The sequence below is a fragment of the Choloepus didactylus genome, chromosome 15 (genome assembly GCF_015220235.1).
Source record: "Choloepus didactylus isolate mChoDid1 chromosome 15, mChoDid1.pri, whole genome shotgun sequence".
NCBI classification, from domain to species: Eukaryota; Metazoa; Chordata; class Mammalia; order Pilosa; family Megalonychidae; genus Choloepus; species Choloepus didactylus.
Window position 1 is genome coordinate 65,215,233 of NC_051321.1, and position 21,532 is coordinate 65,236,764.

A 21,532-nucleotide genomic window follows, 5' to 3' on the forward strand; every position below is an offset into this window, starting at 1 on the left:
TAATCTTTGTTATTTCCCTCCTTCTGCTTGCCTTGAGTTTAGTTTGCCTTTTGTCTAGATCTCCAGTTTTGAGTTAGGTCTCTGATTTGAGATTGTTGTTCCTTTTCAATGTAAGCATTTAGAGCTACAAATATTTTATGATGTCAATGATAAGAAATAATTAGAATACACAAATTTATACAGTCAGAAACTAGAAGATAGCTTACCAGGGGTCAGGGTGGGGGTAAGGAATGGAAGTTAATGCTTAGTTAGTACAGAGATTCTGTTTAGGGTGATGGAATGCAGTTAAAAGTAGAAATTTTAGGTTATATGTATGTTACTAAAATAAAAATTTAAAAAAAATCCACAGGATCATACAAACAGTGAACCCTAGAATAAACCATGGACTATAGTTAATAGTAAAATTATAAAAGTGTTCTTTCATAAACTACAGCAAATGTACCACACTAATGCAAGGTGTTAATAATAGGGTATTATATGGGAAACTCTGTATTTTATGCATAACTTTTCCATAAATCTACAATTTCTCTAATAAAATAAAAAAGTGTTGAGACTTGTTCTGTGACCTAACATGCTGTATCCTGGAGAATGAACCATGTGCATTAAAGAATGTGTATTGGGCTGCTGTTGGGTGAAGTGTTCTCTATATGTTCTCTATATGTCTGTTAGGTCTAGTTGATTTATAGTACGGTTCAAGTCCTCTATCCTTATTGACATTATGTCTCAATGGTCTGTCCATTATTGAAAGTAGTGTATTGAAGTTTCCTACCATTAATTGTAGAACCATTTATTTCTCCATTAAAATCTGTCAAGATTTGCTTCATATATTTTGGGGGTCTGCCATCAGATGCATATATATTTATAACTGTTATATCTTCTTGTTGAATTGACCCCTTTATCCATATATAGTGACCTTCTTTGCCCCTCATAACAGATTTTTATAGTAAAGTCCATTTTATCTGTTACTGACAAAGCTCAATTTATTGCACGTTGCAGATACTGTTTCGGTTTTTTTTTTTGTTTTTTTTTTTTTTTTACAAATTGAAGGTTTGTGGCAACCCTGCATCTAGCAAGTCTATTGGCACCATTATTCCAAAATAATGTGCTCACTACATGTCTCAGTATCACATTTCGGTAACTCACAGTATTTCAAACGTTTTTACTATTATTATATCTGTTATGGTGATCTGTGATCAGTTATCTTTGGTGTTACTATTGTAATTGTTTTGGGGGTGCCACTAACCATGCCCATATAAAACAGTGAACTTAATTGATAAATGTGTGTGTTCTGACTGCTCTACCAACTAACTGTTTCTCTCCCTCTTCTTGGGCCTCCCTATTCCCTGAGACACACAGTAATGAATTAGGCCAATTAATAACCCTACAATGGCCTCTAAGTGTTCAGGTAAAACGAAGAGTCGAACATCTCTAACTTTACATCAAAAGCTAGAAGTGATTAAGCTTTGTAAGAAAGATATGTCTAAGGTTGAGATAAGCTGGAAGCTTGGCCTCTTGCACCAGTTAATCAAGTTGAGATTGCAAAGAAAAAGTTCTTGAAGGAAATTAAAACTGTACTCAGGTGAACACACAAATTATAAGAAAGTAAAACAACCTTATTGCTTAATACTATTGCCTTATTAAGGGAGAAAGTTTTAGTGGCCTGGATAGTCTATCAAAGAAGCTACAACATTCCCCCAAGGCAAGGCCTAATCCAGAGCAAGGCCTTAACTCTCAACTCTCTTCAATTCTATGAAGGCTGAGAGAGGTGAGGAAACTGCAGAAGAAACGAGTCAAGCTAGCAGAAGTTGGTTCATGAGTTTTAAGGAAAGAAGCCATCTTCATAAAATCAAAGTGAAAGGTGAAGCAGCAAGTGCTAATGTAGAAGCTACAGCAAATTATGCACAAGATCTAGCTAAGATAATTGATGTAGGTGTCTACACTAAATAACTGATTTGCAATGTAGACAAAACAGCCTTCTACTGGAAAAAGATACCATCTAAGACTTTTCATAGCTAAAGAGAAGTCAATGCCCGGATTCAAAGCTTCAAAGGACAGGCTGATTCTCTTGGAGGCTAATGCAGCTGGTGACTTTAAGCTGAACCCAAAGCTCTTTTACCATTCTGAAAATCCTAGGTCCCTTAAAAAAAATATGCTAAATCTACTCTGTGCTCTATAAATGGAACATCAAAGTCTAGATGACAGCATACCTGCTTACACCATGATTTACTGAATATTTTAAGTCCACTATTGAGACCTACTGCTCAGAAAAAAGATTCCTTACTGTTCTGGTTTGCTAGAGCTGCTGTTATGCAAAATACCAGAAATGGATTGGCTTTTATAAAGGGGATATATTAGATTACAAATTTACAGTTCTAAGACCATAAAAGTGTCCAAACTAAGGCATCAACAAGAGGATATCTTCATTGAAGAAAGGCTGATGGCGTCTGGAACCTCTGTCAGCTGGGAAGGCATGTGGCTGGCATCTGCTGGTCCTTTGCTCCCAGGTTGCATTTCAAAATGGCTTTCTCCAAAATGTCTCCAGGCTTCTGTCTCTCTTAGTTTCTCTCAGCTCTCTGCTTGGTTCTCCTGGGGCGTTTCTCTCTAAGCATCTGAGAGTCCTCTCTTAGCTTCTCTAGGGCAAACTCTGGGCTTCATCTCTTAGCTTAGCATCTCCAAACATCCTAACATCCTTCTGTCTGCATTTCCCAGTGTCTCCAAGAGTCTAGGTCTGTGTTGGTCCTTAGATGCTTCTCTTGGGGGCAAACTCTGGATTGCGTATCTTGGCTTCTCTCCAAATGTCTTGCTCAGCTTCTGAGTTCCTTCTCTCCATGAGCTCTCTTAAAGGACTCCAGTGATCTAATTAAGACCCACCTGGAATGGGCAGGGTCACATCTCCATGGAAATGATCTAATCAAAAGGTCTCACCCTAATCAAAAGACTAATAAGTCTGCCCCCACAAGATTGTACTAAAGAACATAGCTTTTGTGGGGGACATAATAGATTCAAACTAGCACATTTAGAAAATATTACGTTCATTGAGAATGCATCTGGTCACCCAAGAGCACTGATGGAGTGATACAACAAGATCAATGGTTTCATGCTTGCTAATGCAACATCAATTGGGCAGCCCTCGGATCAAGGAGTAATTTCAACTTTCAAATTTTATTATTTAAGAAAGACATTATCAGAGAAACTAAGATAGCTAGCTGAGACAGGGCAAAAAAACGCCTCCGTGAAAAACACTAGCTAAAAACCAGAAAGTGACCCAGAATACCGGTTATAGCGATGCACCAGCTGGAAGAGGGCTCCTAGCTCCAGAGGGGCCATATACTTGGTGAAACCGGGAGTCGGCATTCTGAAACGAGTGAGATAGCTGGCTGGAAGACCCGCAGCCGCGTGGCGGTCTGGGGAAGCCAGGGTTCAGTGTGTGGAGACTGGCTGGCTCTTTAAAAAAAAAAAAAAAAAAAAGGGAAAAACCCAGGAGTGGCTGCAGCTGCAATTGTGGGAACCATGCAGTAAAACACAGCAAGAGGGGGCTGGGCCAGCCTCTTGGTGTCTGGCCGGGAAGATAGCCCGCTGCAGATACCCTTGGGTCTGGGGAAACAGAGGGGAGAGCCAGAAGCAGAAAGAAAACCCGTGGCTCACAGCTGGCCCCCCGGAGGGCTGGATAAACTCCTTCCCGGGGCCGTGCCCATAGCCCAGAGCCCTGCCAGTTGTCCCGGAGCTAAGAAGGAGGAACTGTGTGAGGAGGAGGGGGCTGAGACGCCCCGTTCGGCCACTTTTGCTTCAGGCTGAGAGAGCCCCTGCATGGCCCGGCGGCCCAGGGCTTCCCTTGAGGGAAGGCGCGCACTGGTGACGTAGCATGGCATTCCCTCAGCTGAGCTCCTGGAGGATCGTGGCTGGGAGGGGGGACATGCTCGGAGAACCCGGGGACGCTACGCCAAGTCCGGTGGTTTGTGGATCAGCAAGAGAAAGGGTCTGGGGCTGAAATGAAATGAAGGCTTAGACTCTTGTGGAGGCCTTGAATTCCGGGAACCTGGGGGATTTGAACATTAAAACTGCCCCTCCTCCCTGGCCACCCGTACACACACCCCACATTCAAGGCGGACAGCTCCAGCAACACACCCAAACTGACTTCTCCAACTGAACCCACAAGAATCATTTCCCCACACACTGCGGGAACAAGGTTGAGAACTGACTTGAGGGATATAGGTGACTCACAGACACCACCTGCTGGTTAGTTAGTGAAAGTGCACGTCACCAAACTGTGTTTCTAAAAAATTACATCGATATCGCTTTTTTTTTTTTTTTTACAACTTGAAAGAACCCTATCAAGCAAAGCAAATGCCAAGAGGCCAAAAACAACAGAAAATCTTAATGCATATGATAAAACCAGAAGATATGGAGAATCCACCTCCAAACACACAAATCAAGACATCGGAAGATACACAGTACCTCGCAAAATTAATCAAAGAACTACAATCGAGGAATGAAAACATGGCAAAGGATTTAAAGGACATCAAGAAGACCATGGCCCAGGATATAAGTGACATAAAGACCCTAGAAGAGCATAAAGAACACACTGCAAGAGTAAATAAAAAAACAGAAGATCTTATGGAAATAAAAGAAACTGCTGGCCAAATTAAAGACTCTGGATATTCACAATACAAGACCAGAGGAAGCTGAACAACATCTCAGTGTCCTACAAGCCCACAGAACGGAAAATGAAAGAACAAAAGAAAGAATGGAGAAAAAAATCGAAAAAATCGAAATGGATCTCAGGGATAAGATAAATAAAATAAAATGTCCAAACTTAAGACTCATTAGTATCCCAGAAGGGAAAGAGAAGGGTAAAGGTCTAGAAAGAGTATTCAAAGAAATTGCTGGGGAAAACTTCCCCAACCTTATACACAATATAAATACGCAAAGCATAAATGCCCAGAGAACTCCAAATAAAATAAATCCAAATAAACCCACTCTGAGACATATTCTGATCAGACTCTCAAACACTGAAGAGAAGGAGCAAGTTCTGAAAGCAGTAAGAGAAAAGCAATTCACCACATACAAAGGAAACAACATAAGACTAAGTAGAGACTACTCAGTGCCACCATGGAGGTGAGAAGGCAGTGGCACGACATATTTAAAATTCTGAGAGAGAAAAATTTCCAACCAAGAATAATTTATTCAGCAAAACTCTCCTTCAAATTTGAGGGAGAGCTTAAATTTTTCACAAACAAATGCTGAGAGACTTTGCCAATAAAAGACCTGCCCTACTTCAGATTCTAAAGGAAGCCCTACCAACGGAGAAACAAAGAAAGGAGAGAGATATAGAGAGAATTTTAACAGATATATAGAACCTTACATCCCAAATCACCAGAACACTCATTTTTCTCTAGTGATCACAGATCTTTCTCCAGAAGGGACCATAAGCTGAGACATAAAACAAGCCTCAAGAAGTTAAAAAAAAAAAAAAAAAAAAAAAAAATTGAATATACTCAAAGCACATTCTCCAACCACAATGGAATACAAATAGAAGTCAATAATTTTTGATTTGTAACTCCACTATTTACTTCCTTCATGAATAAATAACACAAACTCTAAGGACAAATCAGTAGTTTTGAACTTAATGTAAAATTTGTGATTTTAGACAACTATATAAAGGTGGGGGAATGAAGGAGCATAGGAACATAGTTTATGTGTCCTATTGAAGTGAAGGTGGTATCAAAGAAAAACAAGATTGATATGGACTTAAGAGGTTAATTTTAAGCCCCACAGTAAACACAAAGAAATTATCAGAGAATATAACCATAGAGATGAAAAGTAGAGTTTGGGTTAAGAGAAACGGGGGAAGGGGCAAGGGCAATGGGGAGTTAAGAAATGAGTGTAGGGTTGCTGTTTAAGGTGAAGGGAAATTTCTAGTAATGGATGGTGGGAAAGAGCATTACAACATCCTAAATGTGATTAATCCCACTAATGGAAGGCTAGGGAGAGGGTGGAATGGGAAGATTTAGGCTGTATATATGCTTCCACAATTGAAAAAAAAAAAAAAAGACAGTCTAACTAGAGGACAATTGAATGCTAAGGATGAACTTGGATGGGATTGGAGGATAGAGGACAGGTGGCTCAAAGGGACACAGTTGAGACATAAGGAAAAGGAAATATAGAATGTAAGCTTTTTATCATTGTTGAATCTCTTGTACTTCTTAGCTGTGCTTAATGGGATTGCATAAAAATGTTCTTGTTCATGGGAAGTGTATACGTGAATTATACTGTATGTTCAAGGATGTGTGCAGCTAACTCTCATATGCTCAGAAGACAGAGCAATAGACGATGGATGATAGATAGGGAGGGAGGGAGAGAGGGAGGGAAAGAAATAGCGATGTGACAGCATGTTAAAGTTGGTGGATTGAGCTATCGGGGGAGGGGGGGTCAGGTATGATGAAATTCTGTGTATGGGGCTAGTATTGTTTTTGCAACTGTTCATATAACTTTGAATTTATTTCAAAATAAAAAAAAAAATACATTATCATAAGGCTATAGCTGCCAAAGATAGTGATTCCTCTGATGGAACTGGCAAAGTAAATTGAAAACCTTCTGGAAAAGGATCCGCCATTCTAAATGCTATTAAGAACTGCGTGATTAATGGGAGGTCAAAAATAACCACATGAACAGGAGTTGGAAGAAGCTGATTCCAACCCTCATGGATGACTTTGAGGGGTTCACGATATCAGAGTAGGAAGGAATTACAGATGTGGTGGAAACAGCAAGAGAACTAGAATTAGAAGTGAAGCTTGAAGATGTGACTGAATTGTTGCAATCTCATGATAGAACTTGAATGGATGAGGAGTTGCTTCGTATGAATGAGCAAAGAGTGGTTTCTTGAGACGGAATCTACACCTGGGGAAGATGCTGTGAACACTGCTGAAGTGACAACAAGGGATTCAGAATATTCCATAAACTTGGTTGATAAAGCAGTGGCAGGATTGAGAGGACTGACGTCAGTTTGAAAGAAGTTCTACTGTGGGTAAAATGCTATCTAACAGCATCGTATGCCGCAGAGAAATCATTCGTGAAAGGAACAATCAATCAGTATGGCAAACTTCATTGTTGTCTTATTTTTAAAAATTGCCACAGCCAACCCAGTCTTCAGCAACCACCACCTTGATCAGTCAACAGCCATCCAACATTGAGGAAGTCCCTCCACCAGCCAAAAAACGGTAACAACTCCTGAAGGCTCAATGATGGTTAGCATTTTTAAGCAATAAATAGTTTTAAATATAAAGTACGTACATTTTTTTTAGACATAATGCATTGTCTACTTAGTAGACTACAGTATACTATAAACATAACTTTTATATAAACTAGGAAACCAAAAAATTCACGTGACTTGCTTTACTGCAATATTCGCTTTATTGCAGTGGTCTGAACAGAACCTGCAATATCTCTGAGGTATTCCTGATTAGTATAACTACATCAGCTCTCTTTTGGTTACTATTTGCATGTACGACTTTATTACACTAAAACCATGCTCAATAAATAGTAGCTATTTATTTTTACCACTCAATTAAATCCAACTTGCAAACATTTGAATGTTGTAATAACAGCCAGAAGATACTACCACATCCCCTACAACATATAAGAGCCTAAACTGTAAAGTTGTCTAAGAGAAAGCAAACTGATAATCTGACAGAAAATGCTAAGCGTAAAAAAGTTTTCTCATTCACAAGAAATAAAGAGAGGACTTATAACTTATTCATACCCTAAGAAATATAAGAATTTGGTCTTAATAATTTAAAACTCAAAAACTTTTCAACACTCATGAGTTACTAGCCAGTATACCCCAGCTTTTAGGACATTTCACATCTATTTGTCTAGTGAAATAGGTAGGTGACACTAAAAAAAGTCCCAAATTTTCAATGGAAGAAAAATAATTTGCACACGTCCTATGATTTATCAACAGTTTATCTGAGCACTTGAATCTCCTGGATTCAGCCTAATTAGTCTTAAACACATAGATGAAGTATAAATTACTAAGTATAAATTAACTTACTATTCAGGAAACAAAGATACATAATTGACATATCCTATCTTAAAGGCAATTGCAATTTCCTAAAATAGAATGAAGAACTGATGTTATATAATAAAGGAGGAAATAAAGGAGTAAGAGTATAAAGGAAAGAACAGTTAATGTTAGAGCTGTTATTCTAAAAATGCTTCAGAAAAAATGTTCAAAAATTGATTGTGGTGATGAATGCACAACTGTGAACAACTGATTATACATTGTGGATGACTGCATGGTATGTGACTATATCTCAATAAAACTGAATTTTTAAAAAAAACTTTATAAACGAAATGGAATTTGAGCTGAGCTACAAAGAATAAACAGAATTTAATTAGGAGGGATCAAAAGAAGAGTACTTAAGGCTGAGAAAATATTATAAACTGGAGTGTGAGGTACTTTAAATATACTTCTGTGCTTAGGGATGAACAAGTAATAAGATTACTTACTTAAGACCGGGTAAATCCCGGACACTGGCTCCTATTTCCTCTGCTTCTGGGTACAGCTTCTCCACCAGTTCCAAAGGGCCCCAAATGGTTTTGTTATAACTCAAAAATGATTTTCTTACTGAAAAAAATATATAATGCATATACTATTTCAATACATAAAACTGCAGTTAACTTCCTTTTAAATATCTAGTTCTAACATTTCTAACTTAATATGTAATTATTCAAAACCTTTCCTTCTTTTAATGATTACACAGCTTTGTTGGTCAGGAGACTGTTCATCAGGATCCTGTTGCCTATCTTGATATTTTCCCATATCAAAAACAGGCATTTTGGCCATTCTTCCATACCACAGAAACGAAGGCAGATAATTAAAGTAAAAAAGGACCAGCCTCGTTCTTCACCAGTTCCAAAATTAAAAAGGCTGCTGGCCTTAGCAGTTTGATCTTTATAAGTTTATTAAATCAACCAAGGACAAATAAAAAATTATTTTACTTTTAAACATGAAAAAATGGTGACTTTCATTTTCCTTTTTACATTATTCTTAGATTTGGGTAATGTACAACCATGAAATGTCCATATATTTCTTTCTTAATGCTGACTAGATCTGCAGATTCAGTGAACACATCACATGGATCACCCAAGGACAACCACCAAGATAGGCAATTTCCCTGGGCAGAAAAATCAATCAGCACAAAGAAGCCCTTTATTACGATTCATCAAGTTTAGCTTATGTCAACAACAAAAGACACACAACCCAATTAAAAGGTGGACAAAAGACTTGAATAGACGTTTCTCCAAAGAGGATATACAAATTGCCAAAGAGCACATGAAAGATGTCCATCATCATTAGCCATCAGGTAAATGGAAATCAAAACCACAATGAGATACCATTTCATACCCACTAGAATGGCTACTATTAAAGAAACAGAAAATTACAAGCCTTGGAAAGGATGTGAAGAAATAGGAATACTCATTCATTGCTGGTGGGAAATGTAAAACAGCACAGCCCCTGTAGAAGACAGTTTGGCAGTTCCTCAGAAAGTTAAGTAGAGTGACACAGCAATCCCACTTCTAGGGATATACCCAAAAGAACTAAAAGCAGGGACTCAATCAGATATGTACACACCAATGTTCACAGCAGTGAACATCACAGTTGCCGTAAGATGGAAGCAACCCAAATGCCCATCAACCAATATGCAAAATATGGTATATACATATAATAGTACATACATATAATGGAATATCAATCAGCCCTAAAAAGGAATGAAGTTATGATACATGAGACTGCATGGATGAATCTTGAAGACATCATGTTGAGTGAAATAAGGCCAGACACAAAGGGACAAATATTGTATGACCTCTCTGACAGAAAATAATTATTCTAATTATAAGCAAACTTATTGAGTCCAACTCCAGAAGTAGGTTACCAAGATGGGGTAAGTGCAGGGAATTGGGAGTTAAGGCTTAAAATATTAAGTACAGAGTTTCTATTTTGGGACAGTCAGAAGATTTGCATAATGGATGATGGTCAGAGCAGCACAACATTGTGAACTTAATTAACAGCACTGAATTATATATTTGAATGTGATTAAAAGGAAAAATTTTAGGTTTTATATATGTTAATAGAATACAAATTTAAAACAAAATCCATGGAACTGGACATCACAAACAGTGAACCCTAAGTTAAACCAAGGACTATAGTTAATAGCACAATTATAAAAATGTACTTTCATTAACTGTAAAAAATGTACCACACCAATGCAGGGTGTTAATAATAGGGTGGTATATGGGAAACCTGTATTTTATGCATGATTTTTCTGTAAACCCACAACTGCTCTAATTAAAAAAAAAAAAAAAGCCTATGACTGCTAGGACATGGCACACTATATTTTGTGAAGTAAAGGATAATAAATTTAGAAAAGAATTTAAAATTTAACTATTTTGGCCATCATCTGGCAAATTCCATTTCGGATGGCTTGGGAAAAATCAAGATATATGTCACTGCCATTTTTTTTAAAGAGAAAGTTTTCAAAGCAAATTAAAACTCAAGGACGTCTAAGATCAGACTGGTCACTTCCTATTATATTAAAAGAAATATTCAGAGACTAATAATATCAAGAGTGAACAAAGATGTGGGGAACCAAACATTCTCATCTACTATTGGTTGATATGTAAATAAGTGAAGCCTTTAAAGAAACCTATTACCTATATTCTTTTACCTCGTAATTCTACTTCTAGGAATATTAAAGAAATCCTAGCACACATGCACCAAAATATATATCCATGACTCCAGGGGATGAATCTGGACTCGGCATCGTGGGATTGAGATCATCTTCTTGATCAAAAGGGGGATGCAAAAAGAAACGAAATAAAGCTTCAGTGTCTGAGAGATTTCAAATGGAGTTGAGAGGTCACTCTGGTGGACATGTTTACGCACTATATAGATAACACTTTTTAGGTTTTAATACATTGAAATATCTAGAAGCAAACACCTGAAACTACCAAACTCCAACCCAGTAGCCTTGACTCTTGAAGACGATCGTATAACAATGTAGCTTACAAGGGGTGACAGTCTGATTGTGAAAACCCTGTGGATCACACGCCCTTTATTCAGTGTATGGATGGATGAGTAGAAAAATGGGGACAAAACCTAAACGAAGAACAGGGTGGGATGGGGGGTGGTGGTGATTTGGGTGTTCTTTTTTTATTTTTATTTTTTATTCTTATTCTGATTCTTTCTGGTGTAAGGAAAATGTTCAAAAATAGACTGGGGTGATGAATGCACAATATAAGATGGTACTGTGAACAGCTTATTTTACACCATGGATAATTGTATGGTATGTGAATATATCTCAATAAAACTGAATTAAAAAAAAACATAAATATCCAAAGATGTTCTTACAGCACAGTTTGTAATAGTAAAAAATGGAAAATAACTTAAGTGTGTGCTAAGAGGAGAGTGGTTAAATAAATTATAGTATATGCATACTATGAAATACTATGTGGCCATTAAAATTTTAAGAAATTTTAATATAAATGGAAAGATCTCCAAGTCACATGAAGTTTAAAAAATAAAAGAGGAAGTCACAAGGCATGATTCTATTTAGAATAAAAGAAAAAAAACAAAAAGAAAGGGGCTAGAAGAATAACACTGATTCACTTTAGGGAGGTGTATGTAACGGAATGAAGGAAAGTGCGTTTAGGTAAATTTCCTCTTTTGCTTTTTACACTTATCTCTACTTTCAAGCTTCTACACCTTTACAACTCACCCAGGTTCTTAACAAAACAGGCAAGCTTCTTTTTGCTTTATAATAGCCATCCTAGTACACAACTCTTAACTTACATATCCCTCTACACAAATGTTGATCATATGAACTAGAGACCAAAACCGCCAACAATTATAAGTAAATCATTATTATTATGAGTAAAATAAGTTATTATGCAATGTTTGTTAATTAAATAGAAAACAAACATATTCCATGTAATACTCATACAATATGAACTATGTAGTAGAATACAGATCTGTTAATATCATTTTCAGGGACCCACTCACATTCTGTAACAACCCAAACAGAAGATACTTTTCTAATATGTTTCCCATATACTAAGGTCTCAACTTCAAGTCAACTATTTTAATGCACTTGTTCAATAAGGCTCAAACTATTAATATGAGTTCATATCAGAATCATCATAATTTAAAACTAAATAATTATCCTAGAAAATGAAAAACAGTTCAGAGTAATATGTTGAAAACATTTAAAAATCAATATGCTTTTTACAAAACACTAATAACTAAGCATTTTCTGAACACTATCATTAGGAAGCAAAAGCAGTAAGATATTATTTCTCCCACAAATGAACCCACTCAATATTTTAAAATACGAAGTAATCATTACAATGGCCTCAAAAAAATACATTTTCAAGGATGTGTAAAGATGGAAAGGAAAGGGTAGATTCTAAAGTTAATTAACTTAAAAAAAAATCTCATGATACCTTTAAGACCGTGTTTCAGACAATGTTCCATAACAACAAAGAACTGCTGCAAGGGGGGATAGTCTGAATCCAAAGTGCGTCCAAAACTTAGAGCAGATTCAATGAGTCCTTTGATACTCAGTTTAGCCATATTTAACAAGTTTGCTCTCTCTACAGCTGTGGGGTCTTTTGCAGCTGAAATCACAAGAAAGGAGTCCAACATCATTTCCAAGACATAACACTGAAAAATAAACAAACTCCTTCCCTTATAAAACCAACAGTGGTTTGTTTTTCCTTGGCCGACAAACTGAATACCTCCCCAACTAAACCTAAATCTCTACTTAACTTCTCTTTATGTCTCCCTCACACATGCCATAGAAAACTACCTTGCCCACTCCAGCTAAAGTTTATGAATTATTCTCAATCTCCTGCACACTGTCCATTGTCCTGTATTTCTTTTACTTTTGTGGTACCTCTCAGGTGGAATGGAGTTGTTTTTTTTTTTAAATGACTTTCTGTGGAAATAAGTTGCATGTTTAAGGGTCTCAGGCAAAAAATGAATAGCTAGAATTCTCTAAGTATGGAATTCAAAGGCAAAAATGTTCAGAATAAACTGGCAAAAGGTGGTTAAATATCATCCATAACATGACAGATAAATTAAAACACTGACAAATACTGAGATACACGTGAAGCCACTCAATTCTTTTTAACCCTTTCTATCCTGTGTTTTTTTGCTTTTTTTTGTTTTCCATTGCAGTTCAATCTTCACTGGTATGTAAAAGCACAGTGCACACTGGAGTTCAGTGCTGCATGACTCCTTTATTTTCCAAGAGGAATAAAAGCAGGGACCAGTTTCATATTAAAGTTCCCTGCCCTTTCACACAACTAATAATGCCAACTGTTTCCGTATGAATGCCACCTTAACAGATGAATTTTTTTAAACATCTTAATTTTATATTTTTAATTCATAAAAAAAAAAATTTTTTTCCTTTCCCATAGATTTTATTCTCAATTTACTTGAAAATTCCAATGTTTCCCCATTCTCTCATCACGACTATGACTGGCAGGAATATTCTTAGCAAACAGAGATGACAAAGCTGAGATGCAGAAAAATAAAACACTTTGTCAGACATTATGAAATATACATATTCGTCCAAATAAACAAAGTGTCTAATTTTCCTCCACTAAACAAGAGTCTACGGTTCCCAATGATCTAGCATTCTCCTTCTATCTCACAGAGCGAGGCCTGAAGCCTGCCGCTGAATCCTGAACGAATCAAAACGTAAACGGCCACAACTACTACGATCAAGGTGCTGATGGAAAATCTCCACAATCTGCGTCGTAACATGACTCCCTTTTTCGTTAGGAGCGAAAACACCTGGTGTTTCATAATCTGTAGCAATTCTCATTTTTCTTAACAGTGTCCATCACAATCCTCAATGTGTGATGCGACAACCAGACAAAGGGCGGCTTTGCAGCCTATCCAAGTCAGGAAACCGCGCTGGCAGTTTCCACGCCAGAGAGCGTTCACGCGGCGGCCGCACCCGGGCCAGGCTCGGGGATGTGTCCCCTCCGGGAGCGGCCCCCAGACCTGGCCGCAGGTGCGCGGGTAGACCGGGCAAAGGGCCAGGCCCTGCATCCTGCCCGGGCCTGACGCCCTTTCCGCGCCTCCCTCCCTCCCAGCAAAGCTGCCCAAAGGCCTGTGGGTGCCCTCGGGACCCTCGCGGCGGGCTCACCCAGGATCGTGCACGGAAACTGCTCCCCCTCTCCGTCCTCGGCGTCAGGCGCCCAGGCCAGAGCCCGAGACATGTCTTCCCTACGCCATCCCCAAACCTGAAAAGTCATAGCTCCTCCCCGACTCTTCTCCTGACCCCAAAGCCGCACTCCGGCCTGGCCTGTCCTTCCTTCCTGGAACCCGTCGCACCACAAGCCTGCGGCCACTAGGCCCCCGAAAGGAGGCGGGGCGGGCGGGAAGGAACTAGGTGGCGGACGCCTGTTGCCATGACGACCCCGGGCGACCCCGAGTCCCTGGCAGCCCCCGTCGGCCCGAGACCCAGGTTCGAGCCCCAGTTGCGCCCCAGCTGCTTCAGTGTTCCTCAGTCCTCCCGGCCCAACGGGGGCCTTTAGCCCAGGACGCAGAGTCCGGCATCCTTTCTCGGCCCGCTCGCCTACCCATGGCCTGCGGCGCGGTGTCGGGCTGGGGCTCCGTGGGCCCCCGCAAACAGCCCGCTCCCTCCAGGCCCGCGGCAAAAGCCGCGGCGTTTGCAACCAAGCCTACCGCGGCCCACAGCGCCACCCGCGGCGGGAGGACGCCTCGGCGGCCAGGGTGGAGAGGGCGCGTCGCTGGCCCGGGTCGGCGTCGCAGGTCAAGCTGGAAGAAGACGCTGGATGACACTGATCAGATCACCTGTCTCCTTCCGCGGGACCCGCCTAGCGTGCAAACGCTGGATTGCCAAGGGGGTTGGAACCACGTGCAAACATTTCTCTTCCACTGGCTGGCTAGTTTAAAGCTAACACGCCTGATTGCTCTCCTTTTTCTTCACAACCTCTTAGAAGACCAAAAGAATTTAGAAAATCTGAAGCAATTAAAAGTAGGCAATCTACTGAAACTATTTAGAAAGCCCCAAATCAAGACGGTTAAACCAGTAAATACACTGGTTTATAAAATGCAATTGTAGCGATAAGAGAGCATTTTCTCATTTTAAGGAGGAAAAAAAAAAAAACTCCTGGTCAGGTGACACAAGGTTTAAGTTATATCAGTTTGGGGAAAGTAAGCTATTAACTAGTTAGAGCAGCAGCAGTTGGAGACTACGGCTGGGCTAAAAATAGACCCAGATATTTTGTGAAAATGGGGCAATGTTTTTCTCGTCACTTTGGCCAGTATGACGTTCTGTTCTTATTATATTTCTTTACTTTTTTTTATTTAGTTTATAATTTTCTTTTTTGTGAAATAATCATTCATACATGAAAATATATTTAAAACATACAATTTAAAGAATCATTATAAAGTGAAGGCCTGGGTAACCACCCCCAGATCAATAACAGAACAGAGGCACCTTCCCAGGGAATTGCCCCTAACCCCCAATCACAATCCCACCAAAGGTAAATACTATTCTGTCTTTTATAATCATAAAAGAACACTAACAAAAACATGAAAAGACAACTTACAGCATAGGAGAAAATGTTTGGAAACCATATATCTGATAAGGATTTAATATCTGGAATATATAAAAAAACACCCACAACTCAACAAAAAGACAACTTAATTAAAAATGGGACAAGGATTTTAATAGACATTTCTCCAAAAACGATATTCAAATGGCAAATAAATACATGAAAAGATGCTCAATGTCATTAGCAATTAGAATAATGAAAATTAAAGCTACAAGATATTGGGGTATCACTTCACCCTCATTTGTATGGATATTAATTAAAATACTGAAAATAATGAATGTTAGCAAGGATGTGGAGAAATAGAAACCCTCCTACACTGTTGGTGGGAATGTAAAATGAAGCAGCCACTGTTTAATGGTTCCTCAGAAAGTTAAGCATAGAATTACATATGAACTGGCAATCCCATTTCTAGAAATATACCCAAAAGAATTGAAAGCAGGGAATCAAACAGTTATTTGTGCAACAATGTTCATAGCGGCATTATTCGCAATAGCCAAAAGGTGGAAGCAACCCAAGTGTCCATCAACAGGTGAATGGAGAAACAAAAAATGTGTTCCATACATATAATGGAATATTTTTCAATCATAAAAAGAATGAAGTACTGATACATGCTACAACATGGCTGAACCTTGAAGACATCATTTTGGATGAAATAAGTATGACACAAAAGGACATATATTGTATGACCTCAATAACATTAAACAATTAGAATATGTAAGTTCAAAGAGACAGAAAGTAGATTACAAGTTACAGGGGGGTAAGGGTGTGTAGGGGAAATGGAGAGTCAGTGCTTACTGGGTGCAGAGTTTCTGTTTGGGGGTGATGGAAGTTTCAGTAATGGATGGCGGTGATGGTACCACAACATAGTAAATATAATTAAAATGCAACTAAATTGTTATGCTGAAAAAATGAGAAATTTTGTATATATGTTACCAGTTTAAAAAATCAATGAAAGAAAAGATTGAATGTAGGAAGATGTTTACTGCAGTCTTATATATATCATGGCAAAAACCAAAATGTTCAACATAAAGGAATCATTAATTAAATGATGCTTCCTTAAAAAAAAAAACAACTGAATTGTTCATTTTGCTTCTCTCCAGTCAAAGGTTTTATAATCTAAGGAAGGATTTATATTCTAGGCAAATAAAATTAACTATAATTATTTTATAGACCCTTGAGAACAAAGGAAAAGAACTTTATTTCATAGGCTACTTTCCCTCAAGGAACTTTTTAGTGGGAAAAAAAATTAATTCATCAACAGCCCAGCTTTATTTAAAACAAAAAAGCATTGTCCCCTTTGAAGCAGATATTCTTAAACTCTAAAATACACATTTGCTTGATACTCTCACCCCTTGTTCTCATATGTTGAACAGAATTGGAATTTAATGTGTGTATACATATATGTGTTTAAAATGTGCTTAATAGGATTGAAGCAGAGTATTAATCAGTTCTGAGTCCAGGGTCTACAAAAGCTATGAATCCAGATTTTTAAACTTACAAACATAATTATGCAAATGAAAAACTAAGTTTTAAAGGTTCATTACATACTGAAGTACGGAGAGGTGAAATTAAATGGTGCCTGGATTTTGCTTTAAAATATTTCAGTAAAGAAGGAAAGAATGTTGTAAACAGCTGTAACATAATCTTGTAACTGTTGAATGTGGGTGATGGACATAAAGGAGTTCATTGTGCTCTTCTACTTTTGCATGTTTGAAAAGTTTTAAAATAATTTTTTAAAGCTCATAATAAAAAGTAAATTAGTAAAAGAAAAAGCAATATAAAAATATTTCATTACATGCTCTAAAGCAATTTCTCTACAAGAGCTGAAAATCAGGAAAAATAGACTTCATCTTGTTCACACTTCCCAGGATTATGAGTCCCAATCACCTGAAGGGTCTAGTAATGACTTAGTGGAAATGAATGGGACTGAAGCTGTCTTTTCAATGACCAAAGCAGCACAATGAATCCAGTTGGAACACCTCGTCACATGTCGCAAGGCTTTCAGTCATAAACCTTGCTGGTTCGAGCCTTGATTTATTGACAATGACAACTGCAATGCTTCTGAACATTTGTATAGCACCTGGAAAATGTACACAACACTGGATGGGAACCCAGCGCCGGGAAAAAATGCTAAGTTAGGAATCTGAACACCTGGGTTCCAGCTCTGGAAATGACTTGCCCTAAGTCATATGCTAATTCAGAATATCCATGCAAGGTACTCCCTAGGATTAAATTCAATTAAGAAAATATCTATGCAAATTATTTGTAAATGTTAAAGCATACTATGCATTGCATACTATGGCAGAATGGATTAAAAGATATGAACCATTAATATGTTGCTTACAAGAGACTCTTCTTAGATACAGAGACACAAAGAAACTGAAAGGATGGAAAAAAATGTTCCATGCAAGCTACAGCCAAAAGAAAGCTGGAATAGCAATATTAATCTCAGATAAAACAGACTTTAAATGCAAGGATGTTATAAGAGACAAAGAAGGTCACTATACACTAATAAAAGGGACAATTCAACAAGAAGAAATAATAATCACAAATTATTTGGGGGTGATGGAAGTTTTAGTAATGGATGGCGGTGATGGCAGCACAACATCAAGATGCCTCAAAATACATGAGACAAACATTGGCAAAACTGAAGGAAGCAATAGATGTTTCCACAATAATTGTGGGAGACTTCAATACATCACTCTGCCCTCTACATAGATCAACCAGATAGAGGAACAATAAGGAAATTGAAAACCTAAACAATCTGATAAATGAATTAGATTTAACAGACATATATAGAACATTACATCCCAAATCACCAGGATAAACATTCTTCTCTACTGCTCACAGAACTTTCTCTAGAATAGATCATATGCTGGGCCATAAAACAAGCCTCAATAAATTTTAAAAGGTTGAAATTATTCAAAGCACATTCTCTGATCACAGTGAAATACAATTAGAAGTCACTAACCATCAGAGACTCACAAAATTCACAAATATCTGGAGGTTAAACAACACACTCCTAAACAATCAGTGGTTTAAAGAAGAAATAGCAAGAGAAATTGCCAAATATAAAGAGACAAATGAAAATGAGAACAAAACATATCAAAACTTACGGAATGCAGCAAAATCGGTACTGAGGGGGAAATTTATAGCTCTAAATGCAGATATTAAAAAATAAGAAAGAGCTAAAATCACAGAACTAATGAAGCAACTGAAGAAACTAGAAAATGAACAGCAAACTAATCCTAAACTAAGGAGAAGAAAAGAAATAACAAGGATTAAAGCAGAAATAAATGACATAGAGAACAAAAATGATAATAAAGAGAATAAATAACACCAAAAGTTGGTTCTTTGGGAAGGTCAACAAGGTTGACAAGCCCTCAGCTAGAATGACAAAATAAAAGAGAGAGAAGACTCAAATAAACAAAATAATAAATGAGAGAGGTGACATTACTGCAGATCCCAAAGAAATTAAAAAACTATAAGAGGATACTATGAACAACTGTATGCCAACAAACTAGATAATGTAGAGGAAATGGACAATTTCCTGGAAACACATAAACAATCTAGACTGACCAGAGAAGAAACAGAAGACCTCAACCAACCAATCACAAGCAAAGAGATCCAATTGGTCATCAAAAAGCATCCTGCAAATAAGTGCCCAGGGCCAGATGGCTTCACAGGGGAATTCTACCAAAATTTACAAAAAGAACTGATACCAATCTTACTTAAACTCTTTAAAACAATGAAGAAAATGGAACACTACCTAACTCATTTTATGAAGCTAACACCAGCCTAATAACAAAACCAGGTAAAGATGCTACAAGAAAGGAAAACTACAGGCCAATCTCCCTAATGAATATAGATGCAAAAATTCTCAACAAAATACTTGCAAATCAAATCTAAAAACACATTTAAAAAATCATACACCATGACCAAGTGGGGTTCATTCCAGGCAAGCAAGGATGGTTCAATAAGAAAATCAATCAATGTAATACAGCACATTAACAAATCAAAAGGGAAAAATCAGATAATCATCTCAATAGATGCTGGAAAAGCAATCAACAAAATCCAGCATACTTTTTTGATAGAAACACTTCAAAAGGTAGGAATTGAAGGAAACTTCCTCAATATGATAAAGGGCATATATGAAAAACCCACAGCCAGCATAGTACTCAAAGGCGAGAGACTAAAAGCCTTCCCTCTAAGATCAGGAACAAGACAAGGATGCCTGCTGTCACCACTGTTATTCAACATTGTGCTGGAAGTGCTAGCTGGAGCAATCTGGCAAGACAAAGAAATAAAAGGCATCCAAATTGTACAGGAAGAAGTAAAACTGTCATTATTTGCAGATGACATGATCTTATATCTGGAAAACCATGAGAAATCAACAACACAGCTACTTGAGCTAATAAATTTAGCAAAGTAGTGGGATACAAGATTAATGTACATAAGTCAGCAATGTTCCTATATAACTGAACAGACACTCAAGAAAAAGATACAATTCCCAATAGCAACTAAAAAAATCAAGTACCTAGGAATAAACTTAACCAAAGATGTAAAACACCTACACATGGAAAACTACGTAACTTTACTAAAAGAAATAGAAGGGGACCTGAAAAGATGGAAAAATATTCCTTGTTCATAGATAGGAAGGCTAAATGTCATTAAGATGTCAATTCTAACCAAACTCATCTACAGATTCAATGCAATTCCTATCAAAATTTCAACAACCTACTTTGCAGACTTGGAAAAGCTAGTTATCAAATTTATTTGAAACGGGAAGATGCCTCAAATTGCTAAAAACATTCTAAAAAAGAAAAACAGAGCAGGAGGACTCACACTCCCTGACTTTGAAGCTTATTATAAAGCCACAGTAGTCAAAACACCATGGTACTGACACAAAAAATAGACATATTGATCAATGGAATTGAATTGAGAATTCGGAGATAGACCCCAAGATCTATGATCGACTGGTCTTTGATAAAGCTCCCAAAACCACTGAAGTGGGAGAACTGGATATCCGTATCCAAAAGAATGAAGGAGGACCCCTACCTCACAACCTACACAAAAATTAACTCAAAATGAACTAAAGACCTCAATATAAGAGACAGTACCATAAAACTCCTAGAAGATAATGTAGGGAAACATCTTCAAGACCTTGCATTAGGAGGTCACTTCTTAGACCTTTGTGCCAGTTTGAATATATTTGTTTGAATATATTATGTCCCCCAAATGCCATTATCTTTGATGTAATCTTGTGTGGGTGGACATATCAGTGTTGATTAGATTATAATTCTTTGAGTGTTTCTTTGCAATGCGCCCCACCCAGCTGTGGGTGATGACTCTGATTGGATAATTACCATGGAGGTGTTGCTCTGCCCATTCAGGGTGGGTCTAAGTTGATCACTGGAGCCATATAGATGAGCTGACATAACAGAAGGAACTCAGTGCAGCTGTGAGTGATGTTTTGAAGAGGAGCTACAGCCAAGAGGGACACTTTGAAGAAAGCACAGGAGCTGCAGATGAGAGAGTTTAAAGACGGCCGTTGAAAGCAGACTCTTGCTCCGGAGAAGCTAAGAGAGGACAAATACCCCAAGTGCAACTAAGAGTGACATTTTTGAGGAACTGCAGACTAGAGAGGAACGTCTTGGGAGAAAGCCATTTTGAAACCAGAACTTTGGAGCAGACGCCAGCCACATGCCTTCCCAGCTAACAGAGGTTTTCCGGACACCATGGGCCATCCTCCAGTGAAGGTACCCGATTGCTGATGTGTTACTTTGGACATTTTATGGGCTTAAGACTGTAACTGTGTAACCAAATAAACCCCCTTTATAAAAGCCAATCCATTTCTGGTGTTTTGCATTCTGGCAGC

At 38.0% G+C, this 21,532-nt stretch overlaps 1 protein-coding gene across 10 annotated transcripts in view; it reads right to left on the minus strand.

The window, feature by feature from the left end:
• RUFY2 (RUN and FYVE domain containing 2) overlaps nucleotides 1–14,624 on the minus strand; it is a 95,205-nt gene extending 80,581 nt beyond the window's left edge. For 3 of the 10 annotated variants that reach the window (XM_037805406.1, XM_037805404.1, XM_037805409.1), the window contains exons 1-3: nucleotides 14,217–14,622; nucleotides 12,502–12,675; nucleotides 8,509–8,626 (exon numbers count right to left, since the gene is read on the minus strand). In XM_037805406.1, coding sequence (XP_037661334.1) covers nucleotides 8,509–8,626; nucleotides 12,502–12,675; nucleotides 14,217–14,325 — 401 coding nt within the window. In that variant the 5' untranslated portion in view covers nucleotides 14,326–14,622. Of the gene's footprint in view, nucleotides 1–8,508; nucleotides 8,627–12,501; nucleotides 12,676–14,216 lie in introns of those variants that run through there. The other 7 variants (XR_005212095.1, XM_037805407.1, XR_005212094.1 and 4 more) reach the window with 6 other exon arrangements.
• Nucleotides 14,625–21,532: the final 6,908 nt, after the last annotated feature.